At 47.1% G+C, this 19,669-nt stretch overlaps 3 protein-coding genes across 3 annotated transcripts; all 3 read right to left on the bottom strand.

The window, feature by feature from the left end:
* Positions 1-199: 199 nt before the first annotated feature.
* LOC109783314 (uncharacterized) lies at positions 200-2,483 on the bottom strand. Its single transcript, XM_020341925.4, has 7 exons — positions 2,173-2,483; positions 1,991-2,085; positions 1,643-1,763; positions 1,441-1,559; positions 1,161-1,350; positions 923-1,069; positions 200-567 (listed from the first exon to the last, which is right to left on the bottom strand). The coding sequence occupies exons 1-7, from the start codon at positions 2,413-2,415 to the stop codon at positions 277-279; spliced, it is 1,206 nt and encodes a 401-aa protein (XP_020197514.1). The 5' UTR covers positions 2,416-2,483; the 3' UTR covers positions 200-276.
* A 150-nt stretch (positions 2,484-2,633) lies between these two features.
* On the bottom strand, positions 2,634-7,856 carry LOC109783315 (mitotic checkpoint protein BUB3.3). Its single transcript, XM_020341926.4, has 9 exons — positions 7,700-7,856; positions 7,292-7,422; positions 5,887-5,969; positions 5,278-5,532; positions 4,989-5,061; positions 4,502-4,582; positions 4,346-4,424; positions 3,625-3,725; positions 2,634-2,965 (listed from the first exon to the last, which is right to left on the bottom strand). The coding sequence occupies exons 1-9, from the start codon at positions 7,793-7,795 to the stop codon at positions 2,896-2,898; spliced, it is 969 nt and encodes a 322-aa protein (XP_020197515.1). The 5' UTR covers positions 7,796-7,856; the 3' UTR covers positions 2,634-2,895.
* Positions 7,857-10,444: 2,588 nt separating this feature from the next.
* LOC120964960 (uncharacterized) lies at positions 10,445-13,543 on the bottom strand. The gene is made up of 4 exons (XM_073499359.1): positions 12,349-13,543; positions 12,235-12,241; positions 10,555-11,125; positions 10,445-10,480 (listed from the first exon to the last, which is right to left on the bottom strand). Exons 1-4 carry the CDS (start codon positions 13,541-13,543, stop codon positions 10,445-10,447), a joined length of 1,809 nt encoding a protein of 602 aa, XP_073355460.1.
* Positions 13,544-19,669: the final 6,126 nt, after the last annotated feature.

Raw genomic sequence — 19,669 nt, 5'->3', positions numbered from 1 at the left:
TGCAAATTTAAAGGTTACCATGTATTTATATGCCAAAGTAGAATTAGAAAACCAGTTAGTTTATGAATGCAAATACAAAATTTAGCCAAAGAAGAAAGAAGCAGCAGCTCGATATTTCAAGAAAAAAGTATTACCATAGAAACTATATATATATATATATATATTTATCTATCATGTATTGATCAACGTACGACAACACTAGCCAGTGAAATTACTGAAAAGCTCATAAAATTGGTGCATTACGTTTTGTACAAAGAAAAGCTTCGACTCACTGACTCATACTTTGGTCTCTAAGAAGTAGGTCGACGAAACAGCCAGACCAGCCGAGTCGAAAGTCCGCACGAGCCGCTGCCTCTTTCCTGGTGATTCCATCCAACAAAACTCCAAATTAAAAGGATCTAACTGCTCAATGCACTTGCTGATGTCTGATGGATATCCCATGTACATCCCTCCAGGTAGCAAAGTAATCTCATATCCTCCATCAAACTGAAGCAAGTTGCTATTCGCTACTCCTGTCCAGTGGATCGTTGTTGTCGTGCTAGTTCCGGTTTTCGTTGATATATTATCCTATGAAGATAAGAAACCATTGATACAAAAGTCTTTGAACAAATTTATATATATATAGTCTTTCGAAGAAAATGTAGCAATACTTAGAAAACATTTCTTCCGCAGTACCTTTTGACATTGAATAAAAAAATACTACATAATTTTAGCGTCGTCTAACCAGGAATTATTTTAGTGCTTATAAGACACACTGTTATGTAATAGATGTTGATGTCCGCATGGATAAAGATAAGACACCAATCCACGCACGCCATGCAACCCTTGAAATCCATTAGCTACAAGTTCAGCTCCAGTTATCTAGATCCATTTTTCCAAAACATTTGTTGGAATTACCTCTACCATAGACTCTGAAACATACCTGAACCAGCTGACCATTATTGTCCATTTCAAGGAGGACAACCGTATCAGCCTCATCGAGCGTTGCTCCATACACCCCGCTCCTCTTCGTCACAGAATGGCCCTCCCACCTTCCAAGCAGAGCATTTATCCTATCGTTGCTGGGATTCTAGTGACAAAGGATAAATGGTATACCTTTTCATGACCCTGTCGTAAGTTCATCGATACGAAGATTACAGCACTTGACCATGAGAACTCACCTCTGGATCATCAGTTGAAGAGTGTGTAAGTGGCACTATGGAGCCCTGATTTTCATGAAAAACAATAAGTGTATCGAGCACTCCATTTGGGTCCATTATGTGGAAAGCTCTTACTCGACCATTGCCATCAAGAGAGTAAATACAATTCTCACAGACAATAGATGGTTTCCGTGAAGGAATCTTCAAGTTTCTGTTTAAGTCAAAATAGATACGGTAATCTTACTATGAGGACATCATATGCAGGTAATCGCCTAAGATAGTGAAATCCTAATATTGTTACCTGGGGGATTCTTCACCAGTGTCATCTTCTCCGAGCACACCGGCTCGAAGGACAGTCTCCAGCATTCCAGCAGTCTGATATCTCAATGCAAATGCCTTCTGCTCAGGAAAGAACCCTATCTGTGCACTAAACAATATAACCCCTTAGGAATGCTCGGACCTTGGAGCCAAAACAAAATAAATGTCCACGAACTTCAGCCCACCTGCTGATATTTATCTACAGTGAACATGTTGGTCTCTTTGATTTTGTACTCCGCCCACTCCGGTTCGGGATCCTCCTCGTCCGCAAATGTTATCCCGGACGTAGCCTGCTTGATATACAGCCTACAAATCACAATTGCAGATACATCATTCAGGGATCAGGGTCCAAGGATAGGATCCGAAACAGCAATGTAGGCCAGATTGATTGAAGAAATAAGCTTAGAATTTCAGTGTATTGAAAATGGGGAGGAGTGAACAATGTAACTGAAAAGAATGGGAACTAAAGCAGAGCAGGATTCGACATTGGGGGTGAATATCAATAGCAATATCAGTATGGCCGGGAGCATTACGATTGCATGAGGCTGATGAGGTCGCCCTCCCCGTAGGTGCTGGCGGACAGCCGCGTGCTGATCTCCTGCTGCACCCTCCCGTGCGCATCGAATTGCTGCACAGAGACAATGTTTAAGCAAAGTACGGACCCGGAAACAGGGAAAGGTTGGAGATTAGGAGGCGGAGGGCGGCGCGTACGTACGTAGAAGATGCCGTTCCACTTGCCGACGTTGAGGTCGAAGAAGCTGCAGAGGTTGTCGATGCTCATGGCCTCGTCCTCGTCCACCTCCGGCGCGCCCGTGACGGCCGCCCGGGCGCAGAGCCGGCCGCGCCGGAGCTGGGCGAGGCGTTGGTGGGCCGGCGCGGCGGCGCAGGGGCGTCGGCTGCTCCGTGGATGCGGGACCGCGGAGGCGGCCAGCCGGAGGCCCGCGAGGGTTTCCGCCATGGCCAGTGGGGGAGTGAAGCGGGAGGAGAGAGGTGTTGGTGTTTTTGCGTTCAGCTGCCCTCTGAACCTTATCGATTCTGACCCTCGCCGTTGGTGGAGACGTATTGCACGTCAACTACGTATTCGCCATGCCAAAGCGGATTTTCGTGTCCTACTTCTAAGTTCTAACATATGCAGCCTCTAGCAGAAAAGGAAAATACAGCGCTGCGCCTGCAGGATCAAGCTCAACTCCACACTTCCATCTGAAAAAATGTCACAACTCTACACAACTGCATATAAAATACAATCATTTGCTCGAGTCAAGGCACGGCACACCAGGATCCAGATGAATAGCAGGCAAAAGATGGTCGCCTATGTAATGTGACAACAACAAAGCCTAAACATACATACAACAAAACACAACATACTACAGCGGCAGGGCTCGATTAATTGTACAAGTAGTCGGCTGGACCGGTCTGGGTAAGAAGAGAGCTTCTACTCTCAGGGAGACTTCTTCCTTTTGGAATCCCGCATCGTTTCGATAAATATCTGGTGCCCCTCCACCTCCAGCCTGACCAACAGAAACAAAACACACAAGGGTGTTAACTGCTTAACAAAAAAACGGACTAGCACGTGCTTTCTTATACTCCCTCCGTTCCAAATTTCCAAATTTGAACTAAAACCACGACGAGTAATTTGGAACAGAGGGAGTAGAACCGAAAAGAGAAGGGAGGACGCCAGTGACCATAGTGCTACAATAGACAAATGCCATATTCCAGATAGAAGCGCAACAGACACCAAACCCAAGGCAGATGCCAATCATAAGCCCGCAATGATCAATGTGCAGAACACCCGGGCTAAGACTAGGGCAACTATGTAGCCAAAATCAAGAGAGGGTATTTTGTCGACGGGGTAGCAAGAACCATGTTTAGCATAAAGTTTCAGGCTGCCAACAAGCTCAATAATGATGAGGAAACTTTTTTGGTAGGGCCCAGTCAACATGTGCACACTGCACATTAAACTTGCAAGTGCAGACATATCTAGTCGATGCTAATCTCATTTGCAGTCATTTTTCATGCATAACTGAATATAGGTGAAGGCATGTGACTATGTCAATTATTTTTAGCAGCAGTATCTCAATGGTAGTTGTTGTGCTTAACAAATTCAAGATGAATAGAATGTTACTAATGATAAAGCAATAAGAAGAGTTGTGATTTAGTAACCACTCACACTCTGTCTGCTCCTTGATGAGTAAAGTTTGAAGCAACTGCCAAAAGTTGGCCACTATGGTTATACGCCATTGACGCCACACTGCCCGAAAAGCTAGGAAACTGCACGGGTAAAATGATTATACTTTCAAGTTACGAACCGAAGAACAAAAAAGGAAGTACAGTACGTGATAGTAAAAATACAATTGAAAACAAAACTATCACAGGCAGGGCCCAAAAGTTTACTTTTATGTTTAGTTGTTCATGGCAGCATCAATCATGTAATACGTGCAATATTAAGTACAGATATTTAGCAAGTGTTCAGTACCTAAGAAACCTTGTGAAGAACAAATGAATAATATTGATCAACCAGATGTTTCTCCAAAATATAACAGAAACAGCCCACTTCTTTCGGTTTACAGAATATTGTGTTCTTCTAATGGTAATTTTGTATATTTGTGTAACATATGTCCAATGTGTATGTAAATGTGAAGTGGTCTTTTTACAATGGTTTCTCAGAAAAAATTATACTAATAGGAATGGTACTCCTACCATGATGCTCATATTTCCAATCTATTCACGACAGTTAGCTAATAGATAAAGTTTAGCAGGAGGACCTTGGGTAAGACACCACTCTCAAGTGATGTGACACGTTTAGTGAATTTTCCACCCATGTAACTACTTCCTTTTTAGGTCAAGCAGTCTATAATCAAGATGTAATTTTTAGAAGAGCCAGATATTACCTCAAGCAGCTTCTTTTTTGATAAAGCATCCCAGGCAATGGCATATCCTTCATTATCTCCAGTAACAAAAGTTTGCTTGCTGCCAACCAGAGCATACAAATTTAATTTCACTTTGAGAAGCATTGTAGTAGGAAAATGTGCAATTACAAGACTTACGATGGATGAACTGCTATACTATTTATGGGAACTAAACTGGATGTTCCATCTTTTGATCTTGGGTGACATCGAAATGTATATCTGCAAAAGCATAAATATCTCAAGAAGTTACATAGGTAATTGGTACTTCAGGTAAATCTACTTTGTTCTAGGCTTAGATTAGTCCCCCTACTTTAAAAATGCCAACTATGTTCCACAGTCAGCCCTTCGGTGAATGAATATAAGATGGGCAGGAAACTGAAGCAAATGAGCAACTTATCTACTTCAGATAGAGGTTACATGACATACTCAGCAATTTTGGCATATAATGTTACTCATGTTGATTTCGATTTTATTGCCTTTTACATATATGCATAATAGATACTTCCATTAGTAACAAGTGAGGCAATATGAGAAAGAGACCTAAAATGTCAATTACGGCTGTACATCATCCCAATGCAAATAAACCGGAAAAAAAAGAGAGCAGAAAGGAAGTACCAAAACTAACCCCATGTCATTGTCTACTTTATGGTCAAAATACTTCAACGCAACAGTTCCATCCATAGATCCAGCCGCGTAACCTAATAAAAAAGGTGTATCCAGCCATCAGTCAGAAATCAAGATATCTGTAATTAAAAAACAGCTACTTTAGATCAACAAATAGCACTTATTCAAGTCATTAAGCATTCAACAAAATATGTATGTGTATATATACTAGACTCCACCATCTTCCCTTGCACGATTCTGCTTCAAACATAATAACTAGCAGTTCCTAAAGAAACGTGAAATATCCATACCGTTCCACTCTGCAGAAGCACAAAGACACCGTATATGATGCCTCAGGGGGGAATCTTTTGCCTTAATCGAAGCTGTTAAATTCCTCATGTCATACCAGTAAACATCATTCTCAACTGTGACTAATATATACATGCCACAGACTGAAAGTGATACCACCACTGAATCTAACATGAAAGTGTGGTTAGGGTTTACACTTCTTGTGTGTGTATCCCAGAAAAGTAACTTTTTGTCAAGGCTAGAAGTTACCAATTGACCTGAAAATAACGTAAAAGGTACTATTAGTAAATGCATGCTCCAATGGTAGAAGTAAATACATTAAGAAGCAACTTCGACTGTTTTGATTAATGAAAAAATCAGTACATAGATATTTTGTATTAATCAGTAATGTCATAGTTTACAACTAAAAACCTATGAAGCTAAACCATCACTCCACCACCATCCCAGTGGTACTGTTTGAATTGGGCATTAAAAAGCTTACGTTCATAGTATAATTTCCTATTCAGTAAATGAGGATACGATACACACTGTTTTATAAAGGCATCTAATGCTCCAGGAAAAACACCCAAGAAATCGGAGAGGAGATCATTAAAATTGGCAATGCAACTGACCAGTAATCTGGGAGAACTCAGTGCTGACAACCACATCGTCATGCAGACCCACTGTATCTTGAGCCCCTGAATTCAAGTCATACCTGGGAATACTCTCATCAGCGTAAATACTAATGCATGTAGTTCCCATATAAAATAGAGAAGGCCAGGATTGAGACATTATTTTTTAGTGCAAAATGTAAAACAGCAGTGACGGGGCACACCAAACTTTCCTACTTCAGTTCTGATGTATATTCAATAGTGTTAATGCAGTGAAATTGTAAAAACCAAGGCAGTTTATCTGTTTGGGCTTGTTGGCTTGTAGAGTTTTACTTCTGAATTTCATGTAAGGGATGGTTGTTGGAATCGAAAAGAAAATTGGTGGAGGAAGGGCTGAGGGCTGATGAAACTAGTCATAAATCCATGCATCTGCTTCATCTGCACGGGCTAGTTTTTCAAGGACAAACAAACAGTAAAGAAATGGTGTGCTTACAATGTGGCATACAATTGCACATAGGAATGTGAAATGTAGAAAAAACATGTTAATACATTTTCAGAATATTACTCTTAATCAAAAATAAAAATAAAAGCAATTAGCATAAGTTACAGTTGATCCAGTATAGGCGTGGTATTGTTTGTTTCTCGCTTAATGTGGAAACTTCTGCATCTATTTATAAGGCCAGATGGAAAGAAGGTACACACAAATAGATATACTGGAGATAGGGGAGTGATTGCTTCATGTTCTGAACATTACATTTATACACATATGACAGAAATAACTCAACCGGGATTCATTAAATCTAACATGTCGATAAATTGGATCTTCTAATTGCCTCCATCGCCACTATTTGATCTACACTCTTTCTCTTTTCTATATGCAGTTGGCATGCAGCATTAAAATTTCAACTTTCTTCTGCCCAATACTACCTAAAACAGATAGCTAAAAGCAAAACACATAAAAGTGACTCAAACAAAACGTATTATCAGAATTCCACCCATAAAGCCAAGCAGCTCACATAGATGGGATTACATTTGTTTTGTCTAATATTTTTCATTTCCATTGTATACTTCAATTTATCTGCTGAAATAAAGTACATAGATATGTAACTGAAATTATTCTAATTTCAGAGTTTACCTTAAATAATTACAAAGGTAAATAAGACAATTCCTACTGCCATACTCTGAACAAATTCTACCAGGCTTTATGAAGTGTGAAAGTCGATACAAACAGATCTTCTAGTTGGATGGGTCAGATTTTATTTCTAGTTTTGTCTCTTAGAATTAATATGGAGCCTCGAAGGGGGCTGTAATCAGAATAGAGGACAGTACCCCTACATTTGGAAATGAAAAACGCTACAAACATTATGTTTCTGTCATGCTTAAGTACATGGATTTCGTGAAGTGTGGCAACTAATTGTGTTGATACCTTATTACAGATCCATCTGAACCGCCTGTGAACGCCACAGACTCATCCTTGAAGCAGCAGTCCAGAAGTGCTGCCTCGGAATTCGCCTCCAGCCGGAGAATGGATTTGTCCGCATCGTACAGCCGCAGCCCCTGCAGAACAAAGTTCCACGCGAAACTCTGTCAGGCACCTCCTCGGCAAAGATAAAGTGCCCTAATTTCATCTCAAATAAATGCATCAAATTCGGAAGCCGGGATGAGCTAAATTGGGCAAGAGTTACAGCGAATCTGCCCAAAAAATGTTCGAGGAAACACACACTTGGCAAATTGCGCCGCCCTCGAATCTGAACAGACCACAAGTAGAAGCGTGCTACTACCACCAAGAAATGGCGAAGCCAAAAAAGATAAGGAGGGGGGAGAGAGATCTCACCGAGTCCCAGGAGGAGACTATGAGGTTGTTGGAGGACGGCGCGAATCGAACCCTGGAGACGGCGCCGGCGCCAGCCGCCAGCCCTCGCCTCGCCATCGCGCGGTCTCAGAAAGTAGTGTTGAGTAAATAGGCCGTTTTTCAATTAAATTAATCCATGAATAAATCATGAGCATGACATGGACAACATTGATAACACACTGATTACGATCTAACAGAGCATGTACTACGCACATAGTAGAAACATCTACGCAGCTAGTACTGCTACAATAGAAAGAAACATGAGAGAGATAAGCGATGTATACCCTCCAATCGGCCACGCGGCAGCGGTGGCGGTGGCGGCAGCCGCGGCATCCTCGGCGGCCTTCTCAGCGGCGGCACGGTCGGCGTCGGTCAACATGGTGATGACGAAGGTGATGTGGACGTAGATGAACAGAAGCGAGCAGTCGCGTAGTCGCTACCCAAAAACCTAATCGCCCCTCTCCCGTACAGGATCCGGAGAGGCGGGGTTTCGGAGGCTTGCTCTCCCGTCAACCGTGTACGCGGTGAACGGGATGGAGTCGCCGGCGGCAGCAGCAGCAGAGGAACGACGTGAGCGTGGAGGCGGAGATGCGTTCTGTTTTTCGCGGCGGCTAGGGTTGGCAGCGCCCCACATATATATGTGCGGCCGCGCGTGGAGAGACGTGGGCTAAACCCACGTCCAAGTCTGTAGCCCATGATCCGACGTCTCAGATCATGGCCCTACCTCTCAAAGACTCTCCGTTCCTGACCGGCAAAAAGAAGCGCATAGGAGCTCAGCTCGGCTCAATCCCGCAACCCGCGGTGCGTCGTGACGAGGCGTGGCGTGGCGAGCGGAGGAGGAGGAGTGCGCGAGGGCCTCATCTCTTCTCAAGCTCCAATAGCATGAGGGAGAGAATCCCTTATAAACCACTCCAACTCTCCTTCCACTTCCGGGGTGGGACTAAACTTCCCACCACCTTGTCATGCGACCTACATGGGCCCTTAGAGATTAAATCTGAAATTGTCATATGGGCTCTAGGCCCATCTCATATTTCAACAATCCCCCACCAGATCTCAAGGGCCCACTTTGTCCTTCGTTCCAAACACTGTTTTGATATACCAGCATCTCAGTGGAGACCGATTAAGGTTGAGCTCCACCTAGACCAAGTAGTTACACTCCTTCACAACTGAACAATGGACTATGCCTTGAATTGTCAGTTTGGCGTCAAGAAGTTTCACCACAAGTCTCACTAATACGAGGCTGCCGAAGGCCGACCCCTCGGGTGGAGCATATTAGTCACACTCCTGGCCTGTTCATGAGCTTGCTAGAGATCACCCCAATCTCATAGACTGTGACCAGCAGTCGGTCTCATATAGGTGTGTTCCTCCAGAGATCGCTCTGTAGGATAGCATCTTGCTTATACATATAAGCCTTGGAACACATTAAGACAGTAGTCATCCTTCCATACAGTTTTCGAGAGTATTGCATCTCCAACGGAGTGGGTTAGTAAAGTTACTCTCCTCAGTTCACCGCTGTCTTGTTTTCCCAGGTCCTACTTCACGGGATCTCCGATCACATAGGTTGGGTTACTACCATGGCAACTCATGTGGGTCTCATACCCATCTCCCTTGATGCGCTATCTATCAGAACACGTGATAGCCCTTTAGTGAAGGGATCTGCCAGATTCTTAGCCGTTTGGATATAATCCAACTATCACTCCGGAGTTTCTCAATTTTCTGACAGCTTTCAATCTCATTCTTATGTGTTTGTTGGACTTCATGTTGTCCTTTGAACTCTTCACCTTGACAATAACTGTTTGATTGTCGCAGTTCATAAGGATGGTCGGAACCGGCTTCTCAACCACTGGCAAGTCCATCAACAGATCTCGAAGCCATTCTGCTTCGCCACCCGATGTGTCTAATGCTGTTAACTCTGCTTCCATTGTCGATCTTGTTAAGATCGTTTGCTTGCAAGACTTCCAAGAAACAGCACCACCTCCAAGAGTAAACATATACCCAGTTGTCGCCTTCATCTCATCAGCATCAGAGATCCAATTCGCATCTCTATACCCTTCAAGTACCGATGGGTATCCGGTATAGTGAAGTCCATAGTTCATAGTACCTTTCAGATAGCGCATAACTCTCTCAAGAGCACGCCAATGTACATCACCCGGTTTGGAAACAAATCGGCTCAGTTTGCTAATAGCAAATGCGATGTCAGGCCTCGTTGCGCTCGCTAGATACTGGAGTGAACCAACAATCTGAGAGTATCTCAATTGATCTATAGCTGTGCCTTTAGACTTTCGAATCAGCACACTAGAATCATATGGTGTTTGAGATGGTTTGCAGTCCAAATATCCAAAGCGACTCAACACCTTCTCAACATAATGGGATTGCAGAAGTGTAATCCCACCCTCATCATCTCTCAATAGCTTGATGTTCAAGATTACATCAGCCACTCCAAGGTCCTTCATCTCAAAGTTCTGAGATAGGAAAGACTTAACCTCCTCGATCAACTTGAGATTAGTCCCAAATATCAGTATGTCATCAACATACAAACACAGTATAACTCCTTCGCCCCCACCATAGCGATAGTATACACATTTGTCGGCCTCATTAACAACAAAGCCAACAGATGTCAACGTTTCATTAAACTTGTCATGCCATTGCTTAGGCGCTTGTCTCAGGCCATATAAAGATTTCACCAACTTACACACCTTTTCTTCCTGGCCATCTATCACAAAGCCATCAGGCTGTTGCATATAGATTTCCTCCTTTAGCTCTCTGTTCAGGAAAGCCGTCTTAACATCCATCTGATGAATGAGAAGACCATGCGAGGCCGCCAACGAGAGTAATACTCGAATGGTGGTCAGTCTGGCCACAGGTGAATAAGTGTCGAAGAAATCTTCTTCTGCTTTCTGGGCATAGCCCTTGGCCACAAGCCTAGCCTTGTACTTTTCTATCGTACAATCGGGCCTAAGCTTCTTCTTGAACACCCACTTGCATCCCAATGGTTTGCAACCATAAGGACGTTCAGTAAGCTCCCAAGTCCCATTAGCCATGATGGAATCCATCTCGCTACGGACCGCATCCTTCCAATAGTCAGCTTTTGGAGATGCATACGCTTCTGAAATAGAAGTGGGATTATCCTCCACGAGATATATGAAGAAATCATCACCAAAGGTCTTTACAGTCCTTTGTCTCTTGCCCCTACCAAGGGCTTCCTCATTATCCTCCTCAGGATTTCCATCATGTGTTTGTTTATAATATTCCATCGGAATGGCAGGTTCAGGAGTCTCCTCAGATTCCTGTCTAGAAGTGCTTTGTACATCTCTCATGGGAAAAAGGTCCTCAAAGAATGTAGCATCCTTAGACTCCATAATTGTACCGACCTTCATGTCAGGTATCTCAGATTTCACTACTAGAAATCTATAGCCAACACTATTCATAGCGTAGCCCAAATTAACACAGTCCACAGTCTTTGGTCCAAGCTTACGCTTTTTGGGGATCGGCACATTTACTTTCGCCAAGCAGCCCCAAGTTCGTAAGTACGAGAGTGTTGTCCTTCTCTTGGTCCACTTCTCATAAGGAGTGATCTCGTTATCCTTTGTCGGAACTTTATTCAGGACATGACATGATGTCATTATAGCCTCCCCCACCATGCCTTGGATAAACCCGACGTATCTAACATGGCGTTAACCAAATCAGTTAGAGTAAGGTTTTCCGCTCGGCAACCCCGTTTGACTGGGGTGAGTAGGGAGGCGTACTCTCGTGAATAATACCGTGTTCCGCACAGAAGGCATCAAACTCTTTCGAGAAGTACTCTCCACCACGATCTGACCGGACTCATTTAATGTTCTTTTCGAGTTGATTCTCAACTTTTGCCTTATAGATTTTAAAGTAGTGTAGAGCCTCATCTTTAGTATTTAACAGATACACATAGCAATATCTAGTGGAATCATCTATCAAAGTCATGAAATATTTCTTTCCACCTTTAGTCAACACACCATTCATCTCACAAAGATCAGAATGTATGAGTTCCAGTGGCGCCAAGTGTCTCTCCTCTGCTGCCTTGTGAGGCTTGCGAGGTTGCTTAGATTGCACACACGAATGGCACTTAGAACCTTTGGCTAAAGTGAAACTCAGGATTAAATTCGATTTTGCTAGCCGCGTCATAACACCGAAACTAATGTGACAAAGACGTGAATGCCAGACTTCAGATTCATTAACACTCAAATGAATATTGTTCACGACTTTATTACATAGATCTACAAGAGAAAGGCGGAACATGCCCCCGCATTCATAACCCTTTCCAACAAATAGTCCATATTTTGTAACAACTAATTTATTAGACTCGAATACCAACTCAAACCCTTCTCTACATAGAAGCGAGTCACTAACGAGGTTCTTCTTGATGGCGGGGACATGCTGCACGTTCTTCAGCTGCACGATCCTTCCCGAAGTAAACTTCAGATCGACCGTGCCAACACCAAGAACAGAAGCACTCGTGCCATTCCCCATCAGCACGGACCCGTGACCTGTGGCCTGGTAAGAAGAAAACAATGAAATGTCAGCACACACATGAACACCTGCACCTGTGTCGACCCACCAATCGGTGGATGGCCAAACTGAAAATACAACAAATAAATTACCGTACCCAGATGCACCACTCTCATTGTTGCTCACAATCATATTGACAGACTTGGAGTCCTGCCCTTGCTTCTTGTACTTGTTTGGGCACTTGTTGGCCCAATGTTCAACCGAACCACAAGTAAAGCAGCCCTCATCCTTCTTGTTCTTCTTGAAGGTCTTCTTACCCTTCTTCTTAAAGTCGGCATTCTGTTGGACACCGTTCTTTCCCTTGGGATTGTGGGAATTGGAGTTCTTCTGGTGCACCATATTGGCCACAGAAGTTCCTTTGACCCCTTTTCCGTGCGAGTCCTTTGCCCTTGAATTCTGCTCAACGCTCAGATGGCCAATGACATCCTCCACAGAGAATTCACGCCTCTGATGTTTCAGAGTGGTGGCAAAGTTCCTCCAGGAATTGGGGAGCTTAGCGATTATGCAGCCCGCGACAAACTTGCCCGGTAACTCGCACTTAAGAAGCTCAAGCTCCTTAACAATGCATATTATCTCATGAGCCTGCTCCAATACAGGACGGTTTTCAACCATCTTGTAATCGTGGAACTGCACTATAATATACATCTCGCTCCCTGCATCGGCGGCCCCGAACTTAGATTCGAGCGCCTCCCACAAGTCCTTGGCAGACCACACATGTAAATATGCGTCAACCAGCTTATCTCCAATCACGCTCAGAACTGCCCCGAGGAACACGACAGTGGCCTCCTTGAACGCCTTCTCCTGTTCAGAAGCGATCGTTCCTGTGGGAGTCACACCGGCGACCCAGAACACGTTCATGGTCGTGAGCCATAAGGTGGTTTTAGTCTGCCAACGCTTAAAGTATGTCCCCGTAAACGGGGACGGTTTCAGTGCAGCAGCAAAACCAGAATTCGAAAAACTCCTACACACATTAGGTTTTTGGATTGTTGAGTAAATAGGCAGTTTTTCGATTAAATTAATCCATGAATAAATCATGAGCATGACATGGACAACATTGATAACACACTGATTACGATCGAACAGAGCATGTACTACGCACATAGTAGAAACATCTACGCATATCGCTAGTACTGCTACAACAGAAAGAAACACGAGAGGGATAAGTGATGTATACCCTCCAATCGGCCACGCGGCGGTGGTGGCGGTGGCAGCAGCCGCGGCATCCTCGGCGGCCTTCTTGTCGGCCTCGGCCTTCTCAGCGGCGGCACGGTCGGCGTTGGTCGACATGGTGATGACGAAGGTGATGCGGACGTAGATGAACAGAAGCGAGCAGTCGCGTAGTCACTACCCAAAAACCTAATCGCCCCTCTCCCGTACAGGATCCGGAGAGGCGGGGTTTCGGAGGCTTGCTCTCCCGTCAACCGTGTACGCGGTGAACGGGATGGAGTCGCCGGCGGCAGCAGCAGCAGAGGAACGACGTGAGCGTGGAGGCGGAGATGCGTTCTGTTTTTCGCGGCGGCTAGGGTTGGCAGCGCCCCACATATATATGTGCGGCCGCGTTCCTGACCGGCAAAAAGAAGCGCATAGGAGTGAGCTCGGCTCGACTCGATCCCGCAACCCGCGGCGCGTCGTGACGAGGCGAGCGGAGGAGGAGGAGTGCGCGAGGGCCTCATCTCTTCTCAAGCTTCAATAGCATGAGGGAGAGAATCCCTTATAAACCACTCCAACTCTCTTTCCACTTCCGGGGTGGGACTAAACTTCCCACCACCTTGTCATGCGACCTACATGGGCCCTTAGAGATTAAATCTGAAATTGTCATATGGGCTCTAGGCCCATCTCATATTTCAACAAGTAGGAGCAAGGGTTTGGGAGTTTTGAGTTCTCCCGGCGCGCTCCTGGGAAGATGGCAGCGCCGCCGCTTCTTGCCGCTACCTTCCCCCGAACAGCTGGCTGCGGCGTCCCACAACGATGGAAGAGACGGCGGGCGCGCGGAGGAGTTGCGCCGAGCCGGAGCGCTGCCGTCGGTCGCGGCGTCCCCCGGAGTGGCGGGGAAGGCGACGGAGCAGGCGGAGGTTGGCTTGCCTCAGAGGGTGTGGCGGCGGTTGGGGATGAACGGGATGCGCGAGGGCGGGCGCGTCGGGTGAATTGAATTTGGGTCGACCTGGGCGCGGGATGGCTTGTGTTTCTTTTCTCGTACTTGAAAATTTGCTCATTCGCCACAAGGGTAAGGTGGTATTTTCATATGCATAGCCAACTGTATTCTCCATACATTGGTTAATTCCACACCTAAAAACTTTCTGTAGTTGGAAAGAACTTGATGTAGTCGTAGGCTCGTAGCTAATACTCTATTAGCTAATGTTTGAGTAGGGCGTTTTGGTGCCCAGGCTCATCTGCACCCGGTTAGATTTTTTTTAATAAAAAATTCAAAATAAATTCAAAAAATTCCAAATAAAATTTGTGTGGTAGACAATTTGATGCGTGAGGCCCGCTCCAAATTTCAAGTCATTTGAACATATGAGCAGCTCTCAGAAAAAAAGACAAATCGGGCCAAAACAGTAAACATTTTTACAGACCCTCAATTTGTCTTTTTTGCTGAGAGCTACTCATATGTCCAAATGATTTGAAATTTGGAGCAGGCCTCACGCATCAAATTTTCTACCACGCAAATTTTATTTGGAATTTTTTGAATTTTTCTAGTATTTGTTTTGATTTTTTTTGTCGACGCGGATGCAGATGAGGTCGGGTGCAGAAATGGATTTTGCCTAATGTTTGCCTATTTTCCCAAAGTAACGAAGCCTTCCAAATTGGAGATACCAAAAAAAGGCTCGTGTCACCCGTGCCGCCCGTGTCTGGCGGCACGGGGAAAACCCTTACCGCCGCCGTCAGTAGGCCTCCCCCTCCCCCCCCACACACACTCACTCGCCGCTGTCCGAGGGCCCGCGCGGCAAAGTTGTGCTGACTTCAGGGGAGGTGGCAGCATGGCAGTAAGACATCTCCAGCCGTTGGCCCCCTAGGGGGCGCGTAAAATCGCCGCCTGGGGACGAGCCGGCGCTAAACTCAGCGTGTGGGCTTACGGATTCCCAGCCGCCGGCCCCAGGGTCGCCCCCAGAAGCCTTTTTTTAAGGAATTCGGCAAAGTTCGGCAAACTGGACAAATATTCGGCTAAAGTTCGGTAAAATGGAAAAATATTCGACATTACATAACAAAGTTTTTTTAAAAACGCCGCAACTACAACTACGGGGCGAAGAAGTCGCTAGGCGTGGCGAAGTCGCCGACGTCGCCGCCATCGTCGCCGTCGTCCTCGTCGGCCTCCTCCTCCTTGACACGGCCGCCTTTGCTGGACCCCTGCCCGGCGTCGCCCTGGCGGACCGGTGGCGGCGGCGCGTCATCGTCGCTGTCGTCGAGGACCACGACGTCGCCCTCATCGCGGCCACGACGCCGAGCGGTGAACTGCTCGTAGGCGCAGCACTGGCGCTCCAGCTCCGTCCGCGCCCAGTTTTCACGCGCCCACTTCAAGGCCGCCTCGTCGTCGAGCTCCTCCTTGACGCCACCGGCGAGACCTGGCTCCGTCTTCACGACGGCGAGACCCGGCTCCGTCTTCACGACGGCGAGGCCCAGCTCCGTCTTCGGTTTGACGTAGCGGGGAGGAGTCGAGGAGGAGGCGCGCCCGCCGCCCTCATTGATGATGATGCCGGCTCTGCGGGTGTGCCGGCCGAGCGGCGTCTCCACTGCAGGCTCGGCCTTGACACCGAACACCGCCGGCGAGCTGGAGGAGTGGGAGGAGAAGCGGGAAGAGGAGTGCGAGGAGGAAGACGAGGAGGAGCCGAACCTCCTGGGCATCCATTGCCCGGTGCTCCAGCGGGGGACCAGGGCGGCAGTCGCGGCAGGGTATGCCAGCGGCGGGTCGTTGTCGCCCTCAAGGTACTGGAGAACCTCGTGGAGCGTGCGGCCGAGGGCGCCCCACCATAGGCGGCGCCCCTCGCTGTTCTTGATGCCCCCCACCACCGGTGCCCCGTTGGTGGATGCCAGCCGCTGCGCCTGCTGGCGCTGGAAGTACACCGCCCACGACTCGTGGTTGTCGGCGGCGTACCGCGGGAGGGCGAGCTGCTCCTCCGTCAGCGACGCCGGCACGCGGTCGACCTCGGCAGCGAAGAGTTGTCGGGACAATTTAAGCAGAATAAAATATCTATTATCGATTTTTTAGAATCGAATTAGTCTATTTTTTTGCTATTTTGTACTGTATAATTCCTTTGTTTATGGGATCATTTTCCCCGAGGGTTTCCAATCAATGGGGGCGTAGTATAGGTCATTGTTTTATAGGCTTTCTCATATTCATTCGGAAGAGTTTAGGTAAGACTTTCAAAGAAAGGTAATTTTCCCAACCAATAAGTATTGGGCTCCCAAGTAAACAAAGCGAAGGATCAAGTAACCAACATGTTGCGGAGCAGGGAAGTAAACCCAGTAACCCATCCCAATCCTTGCTTTCATTCAAAATGGTGAATTTACTCGAATATTCGTTCAATGACTCAATATTTAGTAATCAAATCATGCGTTGGTTGGTTAGTGTATCACGACCGGGGACACCTGGCACTGACTCATTCTTGTCTTCTTCAAAACCGAAACAGATAGGTTGTCTTAAAGATCATTTCTATAGCGAGAAGGAGGAACTTTCTTACTAAGGCAACTTGTTGGGGATATTACTACTAGGTGTAAACCGGCCAAGGAAGCCGGGTTATCCCCATAATGGATTGTTTATACTTAAAAGCCCATGAAGACAAGGAATAAAGCGGTTTACTACAGAGACTCGAAGGCCCAAGGCCCAAAGGTAGATTAGGGCCTGTAGCTATAAACCGCCATGTAGTACATGACTTGTATTGTAAGATATGACAAAGTAGAGACCGAGCCGATATGTGTATAAACCGGCATCGAGACTCTATAAGCCGGCGGGCGTCGACCTGTGTATATAAAGGCACGACCCGGCGGCGGTTCAAAGACAGACAACAACTCGAGACCCAGGCAAAGCGTATTCGCTCCCTGGTCATCGAAACCCCAGCAATTCCATCACAACTAGAAGTAGGCTTTTACCTTCATCGTAAGGGGCCGAACTAGTATAAAACTCTCGTGTCCCTTGTCCGGTTTAACCCCTTTAAGCTAACCCGTTGCGATGGCTCCACAACTAAGTCCTTTCACTAGGACATCTGCCGTGACAATTCCACGACAGTTGGCGCCCACCGTGGGGCTATCGCGCGATGGTTTCGAGTTCTTGAAGGGCAATTTTGAAGGGCTCAAGGGATACGCCGTGGGCCGTATGACCAAGAGTCGTCGCGGCAAGCTCTACATCGACGATGCAGGCTGGGGCCCCGAGGCCGGCTCAATCGAGTACGGGTACCGGGTCCCCTTTGGAGGAATTCACGTCTTCATCGGCAAGATCGGCGAACCGGGCCCTGAGCCGGACATCTGCACCGACTTCGTCGAGACGGCTCAGCGTGCAAGCCCTGCCCGGGTTCAGCCCGCCGTGAAGCGTGCGTTCGTAGGATTCATCAATGGTGCGGAACTTGAACCGGCGTCCGATGGCGAGACCGTCGTCTACTCAGATGGCGAGTCATCCACCGGGGAGACCGAGTCACTGTACCAACTGCAAGATGGCCAGTTTGGGGGGTATTCCGATGGCGACAATATTCCGGACCCCTTTGAACCAGCGAACCGAGTTGCGATCTTCATGGCTGGAACTCAGCCCACGTTGCAATCTTCAACCGCGGCAACAATAATTTCCGGATCGGCAGCTGGGGCGGGAGGCCCCGCGCGCCAACCGGCCCAAATCTTGTCCGATTTATTGGACGCCTGGACGACCTTACTGACCACACGAGTTACCGCCGACACCCAATATCAGCATAATGCGGAGGTGGCTAAGCTGCAGGATCAGATAACTCAAGCTAAGGAGGACTTAGCGGCTGAAGAAACCAGGATGGCTGAGGAGCGGGCCGCTTTAGAGGCACAAGCACAGCGGATTCAGGAGGAAAATTACCGACTCCTGTTGGATCAAAATGCTTCAAACGACGTGTTAAGGAGAAGGCATCGGTCACGACTACCACCGGTTTATGAGGCAATGAATCTCTTTGGCACGCCAGGAGCAGGAACCAGTAATCCGGCGGCGGTGAACCGGATTGAATCGCCGAGGACCGGAGCACCGGATCAGCCACGGGTGACAGATCCCCCTCGATGGACCCATAACCCGCTGCAGATTGTACCGGCGCCGCCAGGTCACTTCTCCACCCCTTTGGATAATATGATCGCTGCCGCATCACGATTAGCCGCTATTCCAATGGAGGGTGAATCCCCAGCGCGGTTGAGACGCGGTGTGCTAGGGATCTTCTTCAGACGGCTATGGTGCAGCAGCAGGCTTATTCATACAGCCGAGACAGAATTCATTCAACCCCACGCCCGAGCTGGAGTTATAGCAGGCACATCGATGAACCGGCTGTGTCAAGCAGTGTGCGGAACCGAGACGCTCCTCGAGGACCTAATCCGGCGCGTGGTGGGGCAAATGCTCAGGATGTGGTGAACAACAGAGCACGTCGAGAAGCCGAGTTAGCAGCGCAGGACCCTCAGCTCACTCCGGTTCGTCCGATGGCTTCCGTAGAGCAAGGCCTTACTTTCAGCTCTTGGGGGGTGCCCTGCCTCGTCCCGGCTTTGCGCAATGTATGACTGCCCAAGGATTTCAAGGGCCCCCGTAAGGTGCCTAATTATACCGCTGATGTGCCTCCCGAGTCATGGATTGAGAGTTATGAGATGGCTATGGAGATGTTAGATGTGGATGAAGCGGCCTGCGCGAAATATTTCGCTATGATGTTGGATGGAACAGCTCGCACGTGGTTGAAAAGCTTACCAGTTAATTCCATTGGGACATGGGCTGAGCTAAAAGCCCGGTTTATAGCAAACTTCAAAGACACGTGCAAGCAACCTATGTCAGTTGTGGACTTAGCCGCCTGCGTTCAGGGAGAAGGCGAGTCAACAACCCGTTGGGTGCGCCGGGTTTCAGAGACCTTACATTCTTCAGATCGCATCAATGCCGACTCAGCGATTATAACATTGGAGGGGAATTGTCAGTTTCAGCCTTTAAAATTGAAGTTGGGACGGCTCAAGCGTCACTGCAATGACATGGGAACACTTATGGCTGCTCTGGTTAAGTATGCTGATTCTGATAGTACCAAGGACCCCGAGTCTGACGATGACAAACCGGGGAAGGGAAAGAAGAGCGGCAACGCCAAGGGGCAGCAGCATAACCCGACGGGCCACAATAATAATGGTAAGCGGAAAGCAGATCATAATTCAGATTTTGTGGCTAACACCAATACACAGGGTAATGGTCAGCGTCGTAAAGGAAAGCCGCCCCCAAGAAGGGCAGAGCCCCGT

Source organism: Aegilops tauschii, chromosome 5 (genome assembly GCF_002575655.3).
Source record: "Aegilops tauschii subsp. strangulata cultivar AL8/78 chromosome 5, Aet v6.0, whole genome shotgun sequence".
NCBI lineage: Eukaryota > Viridiplantae > Streptophyta > Magnoliopsida > Poales > Poaceae > Aegilops > Aegilops tauschii.
Note: the sequence above shows the minus strand (reverse complement) of the source record. Positions and strands in the feature narration are given on the sequence as shown.

Coding starts and splice junctions, on each gene's coding strand:
- LOC109783315 (XM_020341926.4), bottom strand. CDS start 7,795: ATGGCGAGGCGAGGGCTGGCGGCTGGCGCCGGCGCCGTCTCCAGGGTT. Junction 5,062..5,277: donor TGCTTCTGCAGAGTGGAACG/GTATGGATATTT, acceptor CTTTTTTATTAG/GTTACGCGGCTGGATCTATG. Junction 3,726..4,345: donor CAAAAAAGAAGCTGCTTGAG/GTAATATCTGGC, acceptor TTACCCGTGCAG/TTTCCTAGCTTTTCGGGCAG.
- LOC120964960 (XM_073499359.1), bottom strand. CDS start 13,543: ATGTCGACCAACGCCGACCGTGCCGCCGCTGAGAAGGCCGAGGCCGAC. Junction 10,481..10,554: donor CCAGACTGACCACCATTCGA/GTATTACTCTCG, acceptor TTTCCTGAACAG/AGAGCTAAAGGAGGAAATCT.
- LOC109783314 (XM_020341925.4), bottom strand. CDS start 2,415: ATGGCGGAAACCCTCGCGGGCCTCCGGCTGGCCGCCTCCGCGGTCCCG. Junction 1,070..1,160: donor CTTCAACTGATGATCCAGAG/GTGAGTTCTCAT, acceptor CTTTGTCACTAG/AATCCCAGCAACGATAGGAT. Junction 568..922: donor ATAATGGTCAGCTGGTTCAG/GTATGTTTCAGA, acceptor TTATCTTCATAG/GATAATATATCAACGAAAAC.